Source organism: Triturus cristatus, chromosome 3_2 (assembly GCF_964204655.1).
Source record: "Triturus cristatus chromosome 3_2, aTriCri1.1, whole genome shotgun sequence".
Taxonomy (NCBI): Eukaryota; Metazoa; Chordata; class Amphibia; order Caudata; family Salamandridae; genus Triturus; species Triturus cristatus.
In genome coordinates this window covers 588663303-588685670 of record NC_140584.1, presented here as the reverse complement: position 1 = coordinate 588685670, position 22368 = coordinate 588663303, and the positions used below count along the sequence as shown (strand labels likewise).

Sequence of the window (22368 nt, the reverse complement as noted above, 5' to 3'; positions counted from 1 at the left end):
AGCTGTCACCGTAAAGCCTATCTGTGTACATGAAAATGCTGTGATCTGTTATTCTGCTAAGTGATGTAACCATTGTGACAAGCCTGTATGACTCATTCCCTCGTTCTTTCTTTGTATTATTTGCATGCAACTTATAAAATGTATTTAAAAAAGATTTTTGGGAAGCCCACGTGCAAGAACAATAAGGTGTTGTCTGCACAGGGCTTCAAATACAGTTGCGTTGCATATATGTACTAAAATAAGAGGGCGCCCAATGTAAATACCTTGGAAGAGTGAAAGGCTGGTGTGGCCTTGCTGGAAATCAAACGCTTCATTACTTGTAAGTCAATCTAGATACCAGATGAATGCTGATCTAACTGGCACTTCTTCCTTCCAAACGTCTCTTTCTAACTTTATGATGATGATGCCAATCGTGGACTGCACAACTAAATATACTACACAACGAAAAAGCAACTCTACATAAAAAATGCTCCAACCGATTGTGCTGAGGTTCGAGTAATAAAAATGACCCACTGCAAACTAAGCAAGAAGTACGTAAGCATAAGGCACTCCTTTTGTTTCTATACTGAAGCAGTGCCTAATTGAAGAAAATGATCTGCTTGGGTGAATAAGATGGGTTTGCTGAAAAACAACAATACGAAAGAGAAGTTACACCATATTTATCTCTTTTGTACATAGGCTGTTTGGCTAGCACCAGCAGCGCCGGTGCCACACAAGGTTACGGGAACAGATACCACACACAATCTACACTGTTCACATTCTTGTTTCCCCCCACAAAAAGTGTCAAAATCTATTAAAATTTCGGGCTTCTGATAGGCCGAAAGGCAAAATACCACAGATTGTGTCCTGGGCTGCTGGGGCCAGGCCCATTTGCAGGAAAATGATATTGTGTGGATCTGGCCAGCCCGCTCGCATGACAAACTGATGCAATTTCAGCCGTGGTGTGCAGGACTCTGCACCAGATGCCGCTGATGCAGGCTGGGTTTACTCTGCCGAACAGTGTAGAGCTTCTAAATTGGAATCACCAAAAGTCAAAAAATTAGATAAGAACATGATTTACAGGCCAGTTTACAGAAACTGCGTGGCGTTCAGAGCAAGTGAAAACATGACCGCTTCTGAGGTGGGCTCTTAAACAAAGAAAAAAGTTCATAAAATGGTCATTAAATAGGAGTGGATGGATAGTAGCAATTGGTCCCTGCTCTTTGAGGGGGCTAAACACAGGAAGAGGCATGACGCATGTATACCACAGACAAGTGGGGAGAAAGATTTGGAGAGCTATGATGGAGCCAGGACATGGGAAGCCTATGGGCAGAATTACACCAACAAAGTATATACATGTCTCTTTTCGAGGCTGCGCCTGCACCGTATAGACCCGAGACCTAAAAGGAGGCACCAGTTTGAAGAACCAACTTGTGCGGATAAATGGTAGGGTACAGTGGGTTCACAGAGAGAGCCTGAAGCTGGCTCACCCTCTGGGCCAATCTTAAGGACGATAAGAATACAGTCTTAAAGGAGTAGACAGCAATGCATGGGCTCAAAGGGAGAACCCTTGAGAAATATAAAAAGGTAAATTCAAGTTCCACTGGTGCAAAATGTAAGGAAGGGGTGGGGGGGGCAAATGTTTAAGCTCTTTAAGGAACGCATCACCACCGGTGATTTAAACAATTAAGGGTGGTCCAGCAACAGCAAAAGGCTGAAAACGCCAACAGATAACCTTTAACTGTGCCTAAAGCTATGCCTTGCTTGACTAAAGACAATACAAACAACAAAACATTGGACAGTTTGGTATAAAGTGGGTTGGCCGGTTTGGTAATGCACCAACCCACAAACTTGTCCCACCGGCAGGAGTACACAGATTTTCTAGAGGGATGCCTAGCAGCAAAAATAACAACCAGAACTTCTGGAGAAAGGTCAAAAGTACTTGGACATACCCCGAAAAACCAGTGGGGCGTATCCAAGCATGTCGTCTAATGGCAACCATGGTTGCGATGGCTCAGCCCAACAAATCTTTGATATCCAGACTGCAACATATAGAAAAATTGGCCACATCCTGACCTCTCGCATGGCCTGTTAAGTTATGGCACAAGCCTCCTCCTAGACTAGTGACAAGACCTGACTCAATGAGTCCCATAAAGCATGGTTGCAACGACTGAGCAAGCAAGAGGTATTAATGGAACACAAAGAAGAGAAAAAACTACAATGAAAAGTGCTGATATGTTTCTGGTGGACTGAAGGTAACGAATTAGATTGCACCCCCGTAGCCAAAAGCCTGCACCACTGAACTCTCTAGGTATGGGTACTGAGAGAGGAAGGTTGGATCCCCGGTGGTGTCTGATAATCAGGTAGTTGACGGGAAACCCTAAGCAGGACTTAGCCCACGTCACCAAGACTGTGTCGGACCATTCCCCGTCGAAAAGCAAAAGAGGCATCCTTCTTTGGGGCAAGATGGCAGCCGCGCGTTCGGCCGAGTGAGTTCTCGCTGCCGATGGCTCTCCTCCCTTCCACCAACAACACGGCAAGGAGGTTTATTTTGCTGTTAAAAATTCCTAAGAATGGCTAAAACCTGCTAAAACCCGCTGCACTTTAACCAGTAAATGTGTGATGCTTTGGGACCTACTCACATCTCAGTGGCTGATGGTTCGTGGCCTCTGGGTCGCACTCCCCTGCGCTCGACTGGTGTGGTGTCACCTCACCCCCACGGACTCCATCAGGGCAGGGCTGGCCGGCTGGGACAAGGCTGCCCCCTATGAATGCTTGAGCAGTGAGGCTGCGCGCTACTGGCGCTGCTGGTGGTGAAAGCATTGCTTCTCTGAAACTCCCTGAAAGCGCCCAAAACACACAACAGCAGGGAGTGGCTGTGAATACTTCGCCTGGATCTGGAAACAGTTGCATGCCGGCTCCTGGAAAGAATACAACTCTTGCAGTCTTTGTCGCTGAAAAAGGGAAAAACCGCCAAACAGCTTGAGAGCCCAATGGAGGAGACTACCTTGACTACTCGGGTATACAAGGTGAGCCCTGGGCAGCCAGGGGACTCAGGCTGTAGGGGTGAGACTGAGGCTGTGATATCCCAGGGTGGGCAGGAAAGCTCCCGGTGTGAGTTTGCAACACATGCGCTGGGGAGGCAGTGTCCCCAAGTGCAGATAACATCAGGGGGTGTCTCGGTCAAGATAACTTCAGACCCCATGGTTGCTAAGGTGGAAACTGAGTCCACTAAACTGGATAGGGGTCAGCTTTATAGAATGGATGTGCCAGAGGCCGATGCAGGAGATAATTGTTTTTCAATGTCTGATCACTCTAATTCATCAGGAGATGAATCACTGCAATTATCAGACGTTCCCTCAGGCTCACTAAATGGCCAATGGAGTGAGGCTAGCAATATTCATCAGGAAGAGTGGACCCCGGGTGCTCGGTCATTGCGGCCTGCTTATGGCACTGTACGCAAGAGGTTACCTACGTCCTCTTGGGGAGACTCAACGTACTTAACTATTGTACCTGCCCAGGAACAGCTGCTTTCCTCCTCCTCAAGTACAGTCATAGCCTCGGGGGGGGGGGGTCAACGAGACAAGACCGGCCTAATGTATCCAAGTATCAGGAAGACATTTCTTTGGCCGTTATTTATGAGATAATTATGTCACTTAGGGATGAAACCAAGGATGAGAGTCAGACAACACATGGTGCTTGTCGCAAACTCAAAAATATTCTTTGTTGAGTGGCTAAGTCCTGCTCGGAGTTTACAGGGAGGATTTCCGACATGGTGCTTGTCGCAAACTCAAAAATATTCTTCGTTGAGTGGCTAAGTCCTGCTCGGAGTTTGCATGGAGGATTTCCGATGCAGAGAATAGGATCTCTACCCTTGAAGATGAAATGATGAGTCAGAAGGCGGCCACAGATGCTTTGACTGCGCAGAAGAGCAACATCGCCTGGAAGTTACAGGACATGGAAAATCGCCTCCGGCGTAAAACTAGGAATTCTTGGGGTATCCGAAGGTGTTGAAGGTTCTGATCTACGGAAGTTCGTTGTGGGACTTTTCACTCAAGCTTTCCCGGAACTGTCACAATGGTCATGGGACATTGAGGTGCAACGAGCGCACCAAATTACTTTTCAGTAGAGTACAACGCCTAACTGCTCTGAGCCACAACCCAGAGCTATATTGATATGTCTTTTTAACTTCTTATCTAGGCAGGCTTTTTATGATTTGGCCAGACCCGATAGGAAGAGAAAGGGGAACGGGTTTGAGTTCTTTGTGCGCCCCGACTACTGTCATATGACAGTGGGAAAAAGGTGTCAGTTGCGGCAGCTAATACATTTATTTCAGGCTAAAGGAGCTCAGGCGTTCCTCTTGAACCCCGTCAAACTTAAAATGATATACAAGGATAACATGCAGTTCTTTACGTCTGAGGTTAAAGTTAAGGAGTTTTTGGGGCGTGGCTAGCCAACACCAAAGATGGCCGCACTGGAGTAAAGCTCCGATTGCCACCTAAATAAACGTACCCCACATCCGTTGCACATATCCGTTTTGCCCTTTATACCAGAGGCCCTGAGGCTCCTGAAGTCTGGGAATCGTCTGATCCGAGAACGGAAGAAATCCGACTGCCCAGCCCGGAGATATCTGCCCCGGAGCTGCTGACCGTGAAGAGGCGGAGGACTCGGACGTGACGTCGCACGACTTTCAACTACGTGAGACCGGTGCACCAGGCAAGGGCCCGCTGGCCCTGGAAGGAGATTCTACAGTGAGGCCCTACCCACTGACGACTGCTACAACGTCCCTGCTCTGAGTGGAGGTCCGCGTGGGCCTACGCAGAGCGCCGGCAGGAGCTCTCGGCCAAAGATGATCTGGCCGACGTGCCCTGTGGGCTCTGGTGCGTGCGGCTGATCTAGAGACTCCTCCCGCGATCTCGGCCCAACTTATAGCGACGGATGTTAGAGGCAAAAGCCGCGCCTGATTTCCCATTGTCCCCGTGGTACTTTCAATCTGGTGTGTGCCCGAGGTGGGAGGGTCAGGCGTCTCACCATGGAGGTTTACGGACAGGTTATTGTCCTCCTGAGACCCGCATAAACCAGGGGGCTGTGAACCAGCTTTTAGATTGAGAGCCCGTGTAGGGATTGAGGAGCCTCGGGGCAATTGTGAATTTGGCCTGCCATTGGACATCGGCAATTTGAGACACGAAGTATGGGAGTTTACTAGGGCGCTGGACTATATGGAACAACGCCCTCATGGGATACAGACCCCTGGGGCCCTGGTTTTATCTGCTTATACTTGGCGCCTGAAGAGGAAATACGAAACGATTAAACTCTGCTGCGCGGTTGGTCGCCTTTGACATCTGGGGCCCGTTTCCTTCTGTGCCCGAGTTCACCACCCACCCTCCATACAGGACACAATGGCCGCAGCAAAGGGCTCCAAACAAACCGATTTGTCAAAGTTGGCGAAATTAGCTCACTCTAAATTTGATGCTGCTGATGGGAAACAGGATGAACTTGAGGCGAAGCAGCAAATTGATGAGGGGGCTCCAACACTGGTAGATGTCATGGAGGCTATCCAAGGAGTCCGTTCGGCATTGGAACTTAAGATGACACAGTATCTATAGATGTAAATCTCATACGCACCGACCTGAGAAATATGGCTGAAAGGGTCAAGGCGACCGAGGATTCCGTCGCAACTCTTCAACACTCGACGACAGTGCTGGAAACAACGATCAAGCGACTGCAGGCCCAAACATTGGATTTAGAAGCAACGTTGGAAGACTATGAAGGACGCGCATGCAGAAATAACGTGTGCATCCTGGGGGTCCCCGAACGGGCGGAGGGGCAAGCAGCGGACCTTTTTGTGGAGGACTTAATTCAAAATCACCTACAGCCCCGATCCCTCTCAAAATACTTTTCAGTTAAACTGGCCCATAGGGTGCCTGGGGGAACCCCAAGCCGGGTGCTCCGCCACGTCCCCTCCTGGCGAGGATCTTCAATTTCCAAGACAGGGACATAATGCTTCATACTGCGAGAGCCAGCGCACCGCTTAAGTTTGAGAACTCGACCATCACCTTCTTTCCGGACTTCAGCTATCGGGTGCAACAGAAGCGTAGGTCATTCTTAGAGGTAAAACGGGCGCTCAGGGGCCACAACTTGAAACACGCAATGCTTTATCCAGCAAAACTGCGTGTGCAATTAGACGGCAAGTAGTGGTTTTTCCAGACCCCGGAAAACACCTCGGGCTGCTTGGAAGGGTGGTGCTCCTCCAGATCTCAGAACCACTCCTCTCCTGACAGCACGCAGAGGCAGGAGGGTCACCTGGAGAAAGCCAACTGAGACAACGGGGTTTGACTATCAGTAGACCTCAGCCTGCAGTGAGGGCCTGTCCGACCTTTCAAGACTGAGGGAGACCCTGGATATCAGACTGACTGGGTTCAACGGGGCGAGGGTGACTATACTTTGTGAAAGCTTGTTTGATGTTTACACCCTCATCTTACATTTGGCGTTTAAGGGTCAAAACCAATGATTGTTGGGGACCAGGTCCTACTTTTACGGACCGTGGTTGAGTTAGAAGTCGCTCAATGTAGTTGAAAGTATATCACCCCAATCATAGTTAATGAGGTTATACGGTTAGTTATCCGGGGCAAATGTAAAGGTTTTTGGGGGGGGGGGTAAGAAGGCCATATTCTTGGGTAGTTCGGCTGTGTAGCGTTCCCCTTTACACAGCTTCTCTGTTTTGGGTACACAAGCGCTCTGCAAAATAGGGGGGTGGGCAGTTCTGAGTCCACGTTGCAGGGAGGCAGGGTGGGGGGGGCTTACAGGGGGTTTCACAGGGTTTTCTTATAGTTTCATAATGTTTTTTTTGTGTACAGTTTGTCTATTGCTGTCGCCTTCAATGCTATTTGGGTCGTTAATAATGTGAGTAACTTTTTTTGTAGTTTTTTATTGTGTTTTTGGTGCAGTTCGATCGCTGATGTCACTTGGGTCGCTAATAGTGGATTTAAAAAAATGTCCTTGGTCGAAAATGCAACGTACCCACCTTTGTGCCTTGCAGTGAAGGGTCGTATTGATATTCACTGTTGCCCCATTGTCCCTGTGGGAAGCAGGACCCCTAGTCATATGTATGGATGAGTGTCGACCTTACTACAACTCCATTACTGGGTCGCCTCAAATTGCGCCCGTGGAATGTGAATGGACTGGGAGATCGAATTAAGAGGGGAGTAGTCTTACAATACTTGAAACGCCATACCCCTGACCTAGCACTACTTCAAGAAAGGCATATCCAAGGGACCTCCTTCTGTGCACTTAACAGATGGCGCTATAAACTGATAGCCCATGCAGGTTATGCTCAAGGATCCAGGGAGGTGGGCATCCTGGCACGCAGCTCCCTCCCCTTTCAGGTCCATAAAATCACTTGCAACCCTCTCGGCCACTTTGTCACAGTCTCTGGACAATGGGAGGGTAGGTCCCTCAACGTGACCTCCTTATATATACCCCCCAAACTACATTTCTCTACCTTGACCAACCTAGGTCCACATATGTTGGGACTGCCCGAGGCAGATATATTGATGGGGGGAATCAGGGGGGGAGAGACTGTAATGCTACCTTGAACGGTGAGCTTGACCGCTTGCCATCTAGGCCAGGGGGAACCACTGGGGAAGTTATTGGCAGACTTTCTGGGGGCAACAGACTGATAGATGCATGGCGAGTACGCCACCCTACCACCAGACAATACAGGTTCATGGGAGTATGTCCGTCATAGATTACCTCTTCAGCAAAGCCACTCAGCTCCCCATGTTTGACGGGATCTCCTTCCTCCCTAGGGGTATCTCCGGCCACTCTTCCATCATGACTCATTACAGTGGCGTGCTACCCCACACTCGCTACGAAATTGTTCTCAGTTCTTCGTACCTTAACATACCAGCGATACGGGACAAATTGATGGAGGCCACCAAAATCTATTTTGAGGAAAATGATGGCTCTGTTGATTCGAATGTAATGCTGTGGGAGGCATACAAGACAGTGATGCGGGTGGCGGCAGTAGCGGGCCACAGGAAGGAAAAACGTAAGCAGCTGGAAGAAATAGAGAGGGAGGTGGCCCTTCTCAAAAACAAATTGATGACATCTTCATCTTCAGAAGCCTCGTGTAAACTAGCCGTAAAACACAAAGGATATAGAGATACAGCAGCAGATGCAGCGAGGATCCAATACCGGGCCACTCAACACCGTGTGTATGACATTGGTGACAAACCCAGTAAGCTGTTGGCATGGCTTGATAGGCGAGAGTTAGCCAATAGGTGGGTGGCTGGAATTGTAGATCTGAACCGAGTGAGTTGGCGTGATAGAGAGGGGATTGCGGAGACAATCGCTAATCATTTTGAGCGTGTTTATGTAGAATGTCCGCATCCACCCAGAAAGCGGCAGCCGAATGACTCTCCACTCTGCCCCTGCCAGTGTTGGATCCACAGGACGTTAATTAGCTTGACGCCGCTTTGACTCCTGATGAGGTATCTAAGGCGATCGGTGCACTACAATCTGGAAAAGCCATGGGCCTGAGTGGCCTTCCAATTGAACTTTACAAAACTGTCTCCTTGACGATCGCTCCGTTTCTCGTGCGAATGAATGACAAAGGTGTCACTCGAGGAATCCTGCCTGAAACACAGAGATTGGATAATATTGCCGTCATACATAAAAAGGGGAAACACCCTGAGCAATGCTGTTCATATAGACCTATTTCTCTTCTTGATCCGGAGGTCAAGATATTAGCCAACATTTTGGCCCTCCGCCTCTCGCCATATCTCCACAAATTGATTCACCCGGACCAGTCCGAATGTATGCCAGCTAGGAACACCGCGCTCAATCTCCGTCGCCTCTTTGGGGTATTGGGCAGGGCCTCTACCATACAAGAGGATTCTGTGATTATGTCTTTAGACGCCAAGATGGCTTTCGATATGGTAGAATGGCCCTTCTTGTTTGCCTCACTCGAGAGGTACGGATTTGGTGATCGAATTCTAGCCTGGGTGCGTCTCCTTTATTCAAAACGCTGGCCAGGATTACGGTTACCGGTAGCAGGTCGTCAATCGTCAAATTGGGAAAGGGTACGAGGCAGGGCTGTCCCCTGTCACCATTGTTGTTCGCTTTGGCTCTGAAGCCTCTGGCTCTATGGATTACGGGTGATCCCCTTATTCGGGTACTTAACTGGTCGCCAGAGTGGTCAGATAGAATATCCCTCTACGCCGACTACATCCTCCTCTATTTGGCCAGACCCCGATTTTCGATTCACAGTATATTACATATTTTTGCCCTCTTCCAAAAATATTCCGGTCACACCATCAACTGAGATAAATCATTGATCTATGTTTTAAGTGGGAAAACCCAGATCCTTCCTACGGGTTGCGACGCCAACATAGTCACAGACGGTTTCCGATATCTGGGCATAAATAACACGCGAGATGTGGGGTTTTCCACCAACGAAATCTCGTACCTCCTTTACACAGTCTCCGAGCTGACGTGCAGCACTGGAAAACACTACCTCTTACGCTACTAGGTAGAGCCGGTCTTTATATAATGATGGCACTTCCATATTTTCTCTACACCTTACAGAATATGCCACATTTAGTCCCACCTCAATACTTTCAGTCAGTTGATTCCGAAGTACGCACTCTGCTTTGGAATAACGGCATGCCCCGAATCGCTCTCGCCAAGCTCACAAAAAGCTGGTATGATGGGGGAATCGCTTTGCCGGTAATTAGATCATATTATTGGGCCTCACAGCTAGTGGTTCTTAATCATTGGACGCACCTACCTATCACAGACCCAGCATATAGAATGGACAGGCCGGGGTTTGACAAATGGGACCTGATTGGTCTCTCTACAGTTGTGGACCTGTGGGCGAAAGGCGGAGTTGTCCCGTTCGGCAAGCTGCAGACACAGGGAGTTGGGCCTAGATACACTGACTGGGAGTCCGACATGGACTGGTGTATGCAGGCGGACAGGGTGGCCTATGAAAGCAGGGGGTGCCCGGGCAAGTGGACGAAAATATGGGACCCCTGGAACGTGAGTAGGGGTTTACTTTGTACCCCCTTTAGCGACACTCCCCAATTCGTTGTTGATAATGAGATACTGTAAGGTTCTAATAGATAAATGGGACCATGATTCATCTGAGTGTGTTACTGATCCATTGTACTGATTTGCATTTAACTGTACTTTTATGTTGTGCATTTTTGAATATCTTGACGACTGCTCTTCACGGCACCTGTTTCTTTGTATTGTTTTATGTTGATTTCTTTTCAATAAAAAAGATTTGACAAAAAAAAAAAGCTAAGGAGTTTACATTATATTACATCTTAGGAAAGGGCTCAGAAGTAGATAAAAACCTGAGTGCTGTTTGTAGAGATTAGTCGCCAATGTATATTCTTAGTAATAGTTGCTGGTTCTTAAAATATGCCGTGCTTTGAAATTGTCGTACGGTGTATGAGAGTTGGGTGAACTGGTGGAAGGGGAAGAGCTATCAACGGGGGATGCAAGGCTTTCCTTCACTGTAGACCTTGGGTCTTTCCGCCTCGACGTTGGGGGAGGTAGGGGAAGTTTCCGCTGGCAGAGGAGGAGCCAGGGTGGGTGAGGGAGGGGTTCCTGGGAGGGGGGTGACTGCCGTAGGGGCACGGGGTGAAAAGTGAAAATAAGCCAATGAACGTGTTAAAGCATATAAGAGGAATGGATGTGATTTTTTGGGAGAGAGGGAGCTGTCTACCCAGCCTTAAAACAGGTTAACGATGAATGTTTTGTCTATATATTTGTTTAATGTACGCAGTCTTAATGATAGGGCCAAGCGGCAAAGAGTTGCACAGGAAATTAGGACTATGTTCCCCAATGTGGTCTGTCTTCAAGAAACGCATATTCCGTGGGGTAAACTTAAGGTGTTAAGGGAGCTATGGTACAAGCTCTTAGTATACACTTCACAAGGGACTAGTACAAGAGGTGAGGCCATTCTTGCTAGGAACAACATCTTAACGATTGTCAGAAGTGTTGCAGACAAATATGGTCGCTGGGCAATGTTGGAATGTTTGGTCGCTAATAAGAAGTTCACAATATGCTTGGTATATGGATCTAATCATGATGAAGCACAGATTCTAGAGTATTTGAACATAGAGTTGGCCTCATGGGCCTCCCCTTTGATACTGTGTGGGGATTTTAATGTTCAGCTGGATGAAGTTATAATGGGTACGGCTGGAGACAAGTATCTAGATCGGAAACCTAGGATCTATAAGGCTTTACAGCAGCATCTTTATGAGCACGGACTGGATGATGTTTGATTTAGATTAAAATACCCGAATCCAGGGTATACATACTACTCCTGCCCACATCAAAAGATGGCTAGGTTAGATTACTCTTTTGTTACTAACACACATTTATCAGAGGCACGTATACAGATTTTTTCTAGAATCACATCGGACCACAATCCATTGTTGCTTAAACTTGCAATGCATGGTGTAGCACGTCCCTGTACCTCTTTCTCCTTCGATAGGAAGCTTTTACATAATGAACTTTTTATTGGTCACACACGGCAGTGGCTAAATCAATTCCTGGCCATCAATTGCAATTCCACTAAATGCTGCATACTTTGGGACGCTCTAAAGGCGGGGCTTCGGGGGAAATCTTGAGCTTCGGATTGCATGCCCAAAAGCAACAAAGGCAGCTTATGTAGGAGCTATATGATAATCTTCAGAAAGCTGAATATGCGCTGATGCATGCCCTGCAAATGAGAGTAGATATTTCTCAGCCACGGACTGAGGTGGCTGGCTGCAAGGCCAGGATAAATGGGGAGCGGGCTAAGGATATTGTCAAGAAGTACCACCTTTTTAGGAGGGAGTGTTACGAGTACGGGAAGGCAAAAGGTAGATGCCTAGCCAAGAAGATTAGATGTAAAGAGGTACAAGATGCAATCACATCCATTGAAGATTCAAGTGGGAGACTTGTAGAAACACCAGTGAAGATTATGGAGGTCTTTAGGACCTTTTATGAGGAGTGGTACTCAGAGGAGCATAATGGCAAGGACAAATCTGAAGGATACTATAAAGATCCGTATAGGAGGATGTTAAGCTCTGACGATCTGAGATATTTGGTGGAGTCTGTTGCTTTAGAGGAACTGTTGAAGGCTGTTGGTTCTCTAGCAGCAGGAAAGGCGGCTGGACCTGATAAGATCCCACTTGAATTTTACAAAGTCTTTCTAGCTGAGATACGAACAGATATGCCAACGGTGTTTCAGGAAGCACAGAAAGGGGATGCCCCTGCATCGTGGAATACTGCTAGCATGGTTATCTTAAAAAAAAAAAAAAGATAAACCCTCTACCCTACCAGGGTAATATAGACCCATCTAATTTCTGAATTGTGATGGAAAGATATATGCAAAGATTGTGGCAACACAACTTTCCAGAGTAATAGCATCCTTGGTCTCTACTCACCAGCATGGATTTATCCCAGGAAGAGGCACGGTCAACCACATCAGCAGGGTAGTTACTATGCTGGATTCGGCTAGTGTGCGAAAAGCTCCATGCGGAGTAGTACTACTTGATGCAGAGAAGGAGTTGACCCTGTCTCTTGGGGGTTTTTGTGGACGACTATGCGATGGCAAGGTGCCTGGCTTTATACAAGCAGTTAAAGCGATGTACAGATCTCCTATGGCATGAATATGTTCGCTAGGGCTGGAATCAGATTGTGTGTCAATATCAAGGGGTACCCGACAAGGCTGCCTTTGCTCCCCGCTGCTCTTCGTCCTTTACATCAACCCTTTTTTTAATTTATTGGAGAGTAGGTTAAACACACCATTGGTAAGGCCGGGGAAGTACCAGGTTAGCATACTAGCGTATGCGGATGACTTTGCACTAGTCTAGCCGGATCCAGCTAAGATCTTGGAAGAGATTGAGTAATTAGCGTTCCTATTCGGGAAAAGCTCTGGATACAAGCTAAATCTAGCAAAGACACAAGTAGTTTCTACAGATCAAGCAATTTTTAGTGACTCTCGGGTGGTGGAGGAGTCAACATACTTAGGGGTACGCATTAATGCATGCCTGGATAAAATGGTACGGTCCAACTGGGACCCGATGGTGCATAAAATCAAAAGGGATTTAGATAAAATGGAAAGTTTACATTTGTCAATGGTGGGAAGCTGTAACGTTATAAAGATGAATATTATACCAAAGGTTCTTTACTATTTTAGATCGGTCCCCCTGGAACTCTCGGGTAAACAACTTCAGAAGCTTCAATCCATTTGTGGTCGTTTTATATGGGCTCAAGGAAAACCACGCCGCGCAATGAAATATATGACCCTGCCACGATCTCGAGTGGGCTGGGCTGCGCCTAATCTTATGTTTTATTACTGGACCTGTCTACTTCAACATATGGGTATCTTGTTGGTTGGGGAAGGAGAGGTTAAGGCAGAGGAGTCCCGCATATTTTTCGATTGTTGTTAGGCCCCAATGCGGAGAGGAGTTTCTTTCAATATCTAGAGCCCAGCTATTACAAAACAAAAAGCTTTAAAGTGGTCCAGGCTGCTTATAAGGCATGGCTTCAGGTCCGGCGACACTTGCAGATTGGTAAGCTCAACTTCTATACACCCACCAGCATTTTTAGCACTCCCTGTTTCTGTCTTTTCTGACATTACGATGACTGACTTTTTTAAATGCCTGCAGGTCAGGGATTATCTGATCAGAAAAATGGACGTAGTGTCTCTGGCCCAAAAAAGCAGCCTGTTATAGATTGTTAGGAGGCGTGGAAGGATCGGGGATTTATATCAAAGTCTTAGCGAAGTACAAAGTGATGATCTGGAGGTGCAAAACTCAAAATGAAACACTAGGCTATCCCAGGGAGGGAACATCTTACAAGAATCCATTGCACTGGCCGATAAGCTCTTGATTTCATCTTGCCTTCAAGCACATTACAAAACAGTGTTTAATTTATATTATACTCCTGCCAAAATTGCACGATGGGGAGGGACAAATGAGGATACATGTACATGCTGTGGCTGATAGTCTGCACATGTTTTATGCATCTCCAGAGTTGAGACCGTTTTATGCATCTCCAGAGTTGAGACCGCCGATAAATAGGATGGAAGACTTTTTGATGGAGGTTACAGGGGCACAGATTGTGATCACTCCTACAGCTATGCTTTTGGGAGTATTGGAGGAAGCAATCGCAGCGCAAGAGATGTTGGTATATAGGTTTTTAATATTTATCGTTGTTGCTGTGGCTAGACTGTGTATAACTACACGTTGGTGGCAAAAAAAGAAACATTTGAAATGTGGAGAGGAAGGCTCTATCCTATGTGTAATTTGGAACATAGTTTATATGCCCTTAAAAAGCATCATAAACGGAGATTGGGTATTACCATCTGGGGGGCCCTAACGGATGATTTAGCTTCTAGGACATCTTAAGCAGGTTTTTTCTGTGCCCTGGGGTCTATATTCTGTGGTGCTTCTGCCATATTTCAGTTTTTATGTTCTTGTTATAAATGAGACAATGTACATATTTAAATATGGCATTCAAAGGTATGACGATGTCATTGACCGCTAATGTACGATACTTCTATAGAAACATCAACTGTATATATTCTGCTGTCTTTTACTTTGGTGTTCTGTGTGTTTATGCTTCTGTTATTCTTCGCTATTTATGTTTGTGCCTTCTCAGCCCCTCTCCGTTTCTGTGTTGGAACCCAAGGTTGATTAAAATATTATCGTTTGTTTCAATTTGTGTGTCTTTGTCTATGTTTTTGTAAGTATATGTGACTCTATAATGGCTTAACAAAACAAAAAAGAAAGAAAAAAAATATAAAAGCAAAAGAGGCTCATAAGCAGTTTGTCCAGGTTGAAGGACCTCAGTCAGAAAATTTAATTTTCCCTTAATGACAGGGGAGTTGAAGACCCAAGACCTCTGTGGCTGACCCTAGAGGGGAGAACACCACAAAATGTATCAAGCCCACTGGCTTCTTGGAGTTCACCATAACAGTTGGCCTGTGGCTGTGATATGACTTCTCAATGGCATCATCGTAGGTGCCCTTAGGATCTATGGCAAAAAAAAAAAAATCATGAAGAAAGTGTTCCTCTTTGGGGGTAAATGAACTGTGTCAGAACCTAGGACTGGAAAAAGCGGTGTTGAGGTATATGCCAGTTGGGGTCACGGCGATGGATCGGCATGGGTAATGGCATTGGTTGCTCTACCAATGCCAGTGAAGTCAGTATTGGTGTTGGGGATGGCGTTGCTAGCAGCATAGGTGCAGGGTTTAGCACGGATCTAGAAACAGATCTAGAGGGCCCAACTGGTGCCGGGGTGGAGGTCCTGCCAGCAGAGACCAAATTGGAGACCTCTCAACTCCATGGGGCCAAAAGGCGCTCCAGAGGGAAGCGTATGGATAAATAATTGCATAAAGACCTTCTGAAACTTACGAAGTTGAGCAAGAATCACACCGGGCCTGAAACACAGGCTGGCTTGGAGCGGAATTTGGATCCAGCACCGGAGTAGGGCTCTGGGAGCAGGCCCTGGAGGTGTAATGACCTCATGCATTCTCAGGGAACTTGGAGCCCTGTTTAGAAAGCTTCTTATTAGACTTACCATAGGAGTGTGACCTCAATGATGACTTCTTCGGATAGCTCACAAGACGAAGATCGGGAACAACCTACCACCGACTTTGACCAGCATATCTGCTCCTTGTGTCAGGTGAAGAACAACTTCGCCTCCCGTTCCTGGATCACCTTCAGGTGCATCCAGTCACACTCACCGCAATTCATGGGAAGACTTCAGGAAACGAATGCAAACCAAGTGGGCATCAAAGACTAAAAAAACGGCGGGTGACATTTCACATAGGACTTAAACCCTGAGGATTTATTTGAGGACTTGTCCCTTGCATGCTTGAGAAAACAATTTAAAGGAAAAAGGTCTAGAAAAATCAAGGAAAAATAGTCTTGAAGAAACCAGGGGTAGATCCTCGTTTGTCGGCGTGGAAAGAAAGGAACTGATGTCAGCACACGTGTGGCGTCTATATAGGCCTGTACATGTCACATACGGCAAGGGAGATATGGGGAGCAGCTGCAGGCACCACCTTCAGGCGCACATTGGGTACTGCTTCAAAGATTTCCAGATCCAGTCTGACACCTGGGGAGACTTCCAAGGTGAGGAATCTGTAGTTAGAGGTCTCTATCAGAAGCTTTGGATTAATTAAATAGACTACTGAAGGGGTGAGATGTGAGAAGAGATTAACTGAAGTAAGAAATTGCTGAATGTTTACCAATCCATAAGTAAAGCATCACTCCAGTTTCAATCAAACAAAGCTCATCTCAAATTAAAATGTAGTGGCAAACATCCAGCCCACTAAAGGGACACGAAAAACTAGAGTGGAAGAGTCAAGCTTATTATTGGGTTAAAGTTGGGAGCAACCAACACATGCTTCTGGGAACATCTTTGGGAGGAAATCAAGACTCATTACAGGGTCAAATTTTAAGGACAATCAACCCAGTCTCATTACAGAGAAACACAATCTATCCAGCCCCATTACAGCAAAAACCTTTGGCATTCAGCTGAACCTACAACAGGATACCTAACTGTGTTCCCAACACAATAACAACCCCAAGGGACAACCAAACCGATTCAACACAGCCCCATTACAGGAACATAGCTGAGGCAAATCAGCCCAACCCATTAAAAAGAAAACTGGTTAACAACCAGCCAAATCAATTACAGGAACAAGGTTTACCTACATCCCACCCAGACTAATTGCAGAGACCAGGCATACAGACCATGACACAGGGAAACTGAAGAAGCATAGCTCTGACTCTTTAGAGCCCCGGTGACCAACCCAGCAATACTTGGCAAGAAACACATCTTCATTCCTCAGCCAGAGTTCAACAGCCAAACCTGTTCTGAATGCCTAGCTCAGCCCAAAGAAACACTATAATTTTCTATCACACATGTACAGAGCATGTTCACAAATAAAAACCAGGATGTAGGCAGTTGCGTGGTGAAGAGATCTTTAATAGCTGTTAATTACAAGTCTTCAAAAGATTTAGGACAAAGTATTAACAAAACCAACTTCCCACAAGATTAGTCTTGCTTTCTTTTTCTCTCATCTGGTTTTACAATAGAAAATATTGCAGGAGAGGCTTATAATTTAAAGGAAGATATTGCACAAATAATCAATAGGTTAGTAGATGAAGAAAAGAATTCTGAAATTGAATTATCAGATCAGTTCTTTTAATATGAAAGATTCTACCAGAGAGCTAATGCTCATGCCCCATGTGAGAATTCCAGAACATGCTCTGGAGACAAAGGAGGTATTGCCTCATGTCCGTAGAACGGGTTCCAGTATGCATGTGTGTAACTCGGTCCCTGATAACACCCAAACAGAAGCCTGTGCCCTCTTGGATCCATTAAAGCAGCGACAGCATGCTTGCATCAACTAAAGCAACACATAGTGATGGTTAGACACAACTGAATAGTGTATTTTTAGAGGAATCTTCTGCTTAAGCCTACACAGGTGGATAATCTTTCAGGCTGATTGAAGATAGTAGAGTAGTAAACGTTTTCTGAGCCACTGAAAAAGCACAAATCTGTTGTGTGTTAAAAGATGCAGAAGTGAACCTTGGTGCTAGCAAACTTCTTAGCTGCCCCATGCCCTAAAGAGCTTTTGTATCTGCTGTTCCCAATCTCTTGTGTCTGTAGCTTTTTTTATATTCCTGTTTAGTTACACTTTTGTCAGATGGTAGTTTTGCAGCTTTCTAAAAAAATGAATGCTTTAGAAGTAGCAGAACCTTAATGTGTCTTCTCTCTCACCAAGTCAACTGCTATGCAGGTACTGCCCAGGAATAGCAAAGTAAGGCTAAAAGACCCAAATACAGCACACGGCTGGACTAGCTTCAAATCTTCAAGTGACTTTAGTGCTAAAATTGATTGCGTTCTGAGCAAAACTAAGTGGAACCCATCAAACTGCAAGTGACTTTCCCTCCCTCACTCCTTTATAGTTTCACATATTCAAATCCTCCAGCCCACGAAAAAAAAAAAAAAACCCAAGATCATTCTAACTTCGCATAAATAAAAATAAAATGTATAATTGGAGAAGGTTAGCCGGAATACACAGGTGTAATAGAGCCACAGTTCAGCCATGGGAGAAGAGTGCTACAACACCTCACTTGTGCATCTTTAGCAGCCTAAAGTAGCCTATTCGTATGTGGTCCTATAACATTTGGCTACACTCTGTTTTAGGTATAGATAGTCTGACAAGGCATTTTTATTAACAACAGAATACCTTCTTGACTGTGAAACGGTGTAAGTGTCAATGGAAAATGTCATTCTGAAATGTACTGCTTGGAAGTAGACACCATTTAGGTCTTTATGTGTAACAAAATCAGAGCAAGCCCTCCACAGACTTGGTTCAGTAAAAGTTTGGACATCACGTGTTACGTGAACGGCTCCAGTAAACTAAATGACTGCCGTGATGGAGCTAATAAGTGAAGGGAATGGGAAGAGAAGGAACTGAATAGGTTGTACATTATTCCTTATGTTGAACGTTCTCGAGTTGCTGCATGTGCATTAGTTGGTCTGCTCTGAAGCATTTTTAAGACATATGTGGTGTCCTCCTATTTCCTGGGGGTCCCTGTTTGAGATGCACTCTTTCTTCCCCCTTTATTTCTGATCTTCACAACTGCACAGAAAGGTCTAATCAGACCATTCTGAACATATTCCACCAAAAGGTAAGGTTTCTGGCCATACTCGCACCAGCACATAGCCCATCTCCCCAGAGTAAAACTGCAAAGGCAACTGCAACCATTTTAGAGCCAGGACCACCTGCATCTGACCTTCCAGCCAATAACTACAGATGTTCTACCTAAAGCGACTACAAAAACAGACCAAATGTCCCCCCCCATCCATAAAACATTTACGTTACCTGTGAGTAGAGATGCCCCACCTCTACAAATTTTCTAGAGAGTTAAGACCCGAAAGACACAAAAGCGTCTGCCCTCTGAACCAACAAGAGATGTACCACCATTTCATAGACGGGTTTGGAAGCATGTAACATTTTCATCTAGTACAGATGTTCACTGGAGTCTCTGCAGAAGCACAACTGCGTGAACCCTTCCCACCTCAACAAACAGAAAGCTGAGATATATCCTCCCTAAGCACCATGTGATAGTAGAGATGTTCTACCTACCACCAGGCTGTACACCAAAATACATACTACTAATAAGAACTAGAGACGTACCACTTCCATCCACTGCAGAACCGAGGAGGGATGCACACTTTCTTGCCAACAAGAAGTGAATATATACCCGCAAGCCACTGCAAAGACATACACAAGTGCATTTGACCTTCCCCCACCAGCACACAGATGTAATGCAAAAGGTTAATCAAACTCCACCACCCACCATACACTAAAATGTATCATCTGTCTTCAGATTCTTCAGAAACAGGACCAAGTGCACCAGCTTCCCTCAATCCCCAAAAGGAAGTAGCAATGAATCGTTCAATGCCAATTTAAAGATGAGTACCAGAGGGCTGACCTACACCACTATCAGAAAGCAAAGAAGTAGAACCTCCAAACACACCATGGTTCTCAACACTTGCCATTGGGAGCTTGGTCTGAGGTGACCTCTTAAACTTCAATGGCAGCATCTGAACAAGTGACTGCTTGTCATTGTAGGCAGGTCAAAATCACATTTTGCTGCTAAAAACTGTGAGCACAGAGGCTGCTTCTTACTCAACGGGTAGCTCTGGTTCCAAAACATCCTGCTTTAAAATGGCCTATGATGCTGTCCCTGTACCAAGGACATTAGTGTCTGTATATAAGTAACTTTACCCCACTTCCCAATGGGAATATAGAAAAAATCCCCTTTAGTCCTAGTTACCCTGGTTGCTTATCCTAAATTCATACGCTTAGAATAATCCCCTTAATCAGGCGGAGTCCTGTTTTAGCACATTCTAATTTTGTAATCTGATTATACCAGCCCACTCTGTGGTGCTGTTCGGCATTGCCCATGGGACAAGTAAACTCTCTGGACAATAGCAGAATGTATTCATCTTTCCCATACACAAGACCTGATCCAACCTACCAAGCATAAAGTGCAGCCATTTACACTTCTGATAAAACTGGGATTGATGGGTTTAGCAAAGAAGGAACACAAAAGGAGAACAAAGACAAATGGTCCATTTACAGCCCTTCCCATTGCACAGTTTGAGGTCCCTTCCAGTTCAGTACCTCCACCCAAAGTAAAATGGAAGATCTGTCTCACCAACCCCTCTGCCAGTTCATATAGTTTCCTGTATGCGCTTTAAGCTCCAGACACACCAAGGAAGGTTCTTATGGTATTAAGGCGAGCACTGAAAGACAATGGGTAGAACTGGACAGAGCAGGCAGCGGTAACTGGTATCCCATATTTACACACGCATTACTTCAGGCTTTTCATCTTCTATTGCCAATCTTCCCACTCCTCCTCCTCCAGCTGAAAGGAAAAGACAACTTTAGAGAAGTAAAAAACAAATATGAGAGGGTTTGCAATAACAAAATCACATGAACCAAAGAAACCGTCCAATCATGCACTGCAAGGCAACACCTTGTTTAATCATTAGGGCCAATACATCAAACTTTAATGCAACACTCAACCACAACCAACAGACTAGGCACATCTAATCGCAACCGATGACAAAAAAGCACTTCATTCACCACAACAGCAATCCATTACTGCATCTATTGAAGAGTCATAATGCAATAACCTAATGCAATGAGGAGCTGCAACACAACTTAACTCATATCAGAGCCAACAATAAAATTAACATCATCCATAGACTGAAAGACTATACATATTCAAACCATAGGTGATGCAACAGCTCACAATCACAACCAGTAACTCAACCTTCCTCACAAAATCACAAGCAGCAGCACCCTTTACAAAATCTAATGTCATCTAAAGAGGATTTTTTGGGTGAGGGTTTGAAAGCTAATGTTTGAAGCCTTGTCTTGCCTCTGATCTATTGTCGCCTCCTCGATAACATCAGAAAATCCTAAAATTAATACCCTTGGTTTCTCCATCGAAAGTTACCCAGGCTGGCGCATCTTGAAGAACCCTGCAGAGGTGTGGCAAATGAGAGCAAAGTGCCTATCACCACAGCCTCTGTTTTTTAACTTTATTATTTTCCACCAATAAAACATGGATAACATGAGACGTATATGAATGCTTCAAATACATTGGAAAATGCAGTACATAAAGAAAACATCAAGACACACCACTTCATAAACCACAAGAGGGCAAGATCAACAACAAACAGTGTGAGACAGAAGGCAAACTCTATGCAACATTGTCTTGAGAAAGCTGCTGGAGGGTAGGGGGGGGTGGAGGCATCTTGGCACTGGGTATCCGATTCCAGAGAGCAGACAGGTACAGAGGGGTTGCTAAATCGTTTGGTCTGGCAGTGGAGGGTTGCAATGTGGCATAAAGTTCACTTGTTATGCCACAATATGCCATGCTATGTAGCCAAGGCTTAATAGTGGGACTTGATCCGTTGCCCCAATGGAGCGCCAAATCTCGCTTTGCCAGTAGCAGAGCTACAGCAGTGAACCTACAGGTATTCTTCAGGATGGTCGTCAGCGACATTACCCAAAAGCGCCATCATGGGGGACGGTTCAAGAGCCATCAAAATCATGCGGGAGAGGGTGTTAAACACGTCAATCAAAAAGGTGGCGATAGGGGGGCAGGTCCACATTAAATGGTGGGGAAGTCTGCCTTAAGAAATCTGCACTTGGGGCATAAAGAGGACCAAGAAGGGTCAAGCCTGGAAAGGCCAGCAGGGGTGCTGTAGGATCTGTGCAAAAACCGAAAGTGGAGTAACTTATCCCAGTGGTAAGGTATACCAGTTTAATTTGCACACAGCAATAGGAAAAATCCTTGTCGGAGATGGGATGGCCTAGGAACCTTGCTGGCTTGGGGGCATCGGAGGGCCATGCAAGCACGCCAGAGTTTAGCGCTCATATGAGTCCCCTCTGCACCCGTTATTAACACAGAGGGGGGGGAGGTGTTGAAGTCATCAGGAAACCAAGGGATAAGAGGGGTTGCAAGAGTGAAGTATTCCATGCAGGAGACGAAATACAAATTTATCGATAGAGGTGGCATCAATGAACCTTGTGTCCACCAAGTGGGAAAGCACATGGCCTTACGGGAATAAGCCTTCCAGCATGTGAAATTCGTGTCGTGTCTGTGTTTGTTGGCCAATTTTTGAGTGTTAGAGGCATCCATGGATTTTGTGAAGGGGGAAGCGCAGGAGAGTACAAGAAGTCACTGCCCAGGACAAGACTAAGCTTTTGCCAGGCCCAACACGTGGTAGACAATGTGTGGATATCCGAGGGGTCTAACCTGAGGCCCTGTGGCAACA

The 22368-nt window shown here is 45.8% G+C and overlaps 1 protein-coding gene across 2 annotated transcripts in view; it reads right to left on the bottom strand.

Annotated features, from left to right (window-relative positions):
- Positions 1 to 16967: 16967 nt before the first annotated feature.
- Positions 16968 to 22368, bottom strand: part of BSDC1 (BSD domain containing 1) — a 176434-nt gene continuing 171033 nt past the window's right edge. For both annotated transcript variants that reach the window (XM_085648396.1, XM_085648395.1), the window contains exon 11: positions 16968 to 20444. In XM_085648396.1, coding sequence (XP_085504522.1) covers positions 20412 to 20444 — 33 coding nt within the window. In that variant the 3' untranslated portion in view covers positions 16968 to 20411. The remainder of the gene's footprint in view (positions 20445 to 22368) is intronic.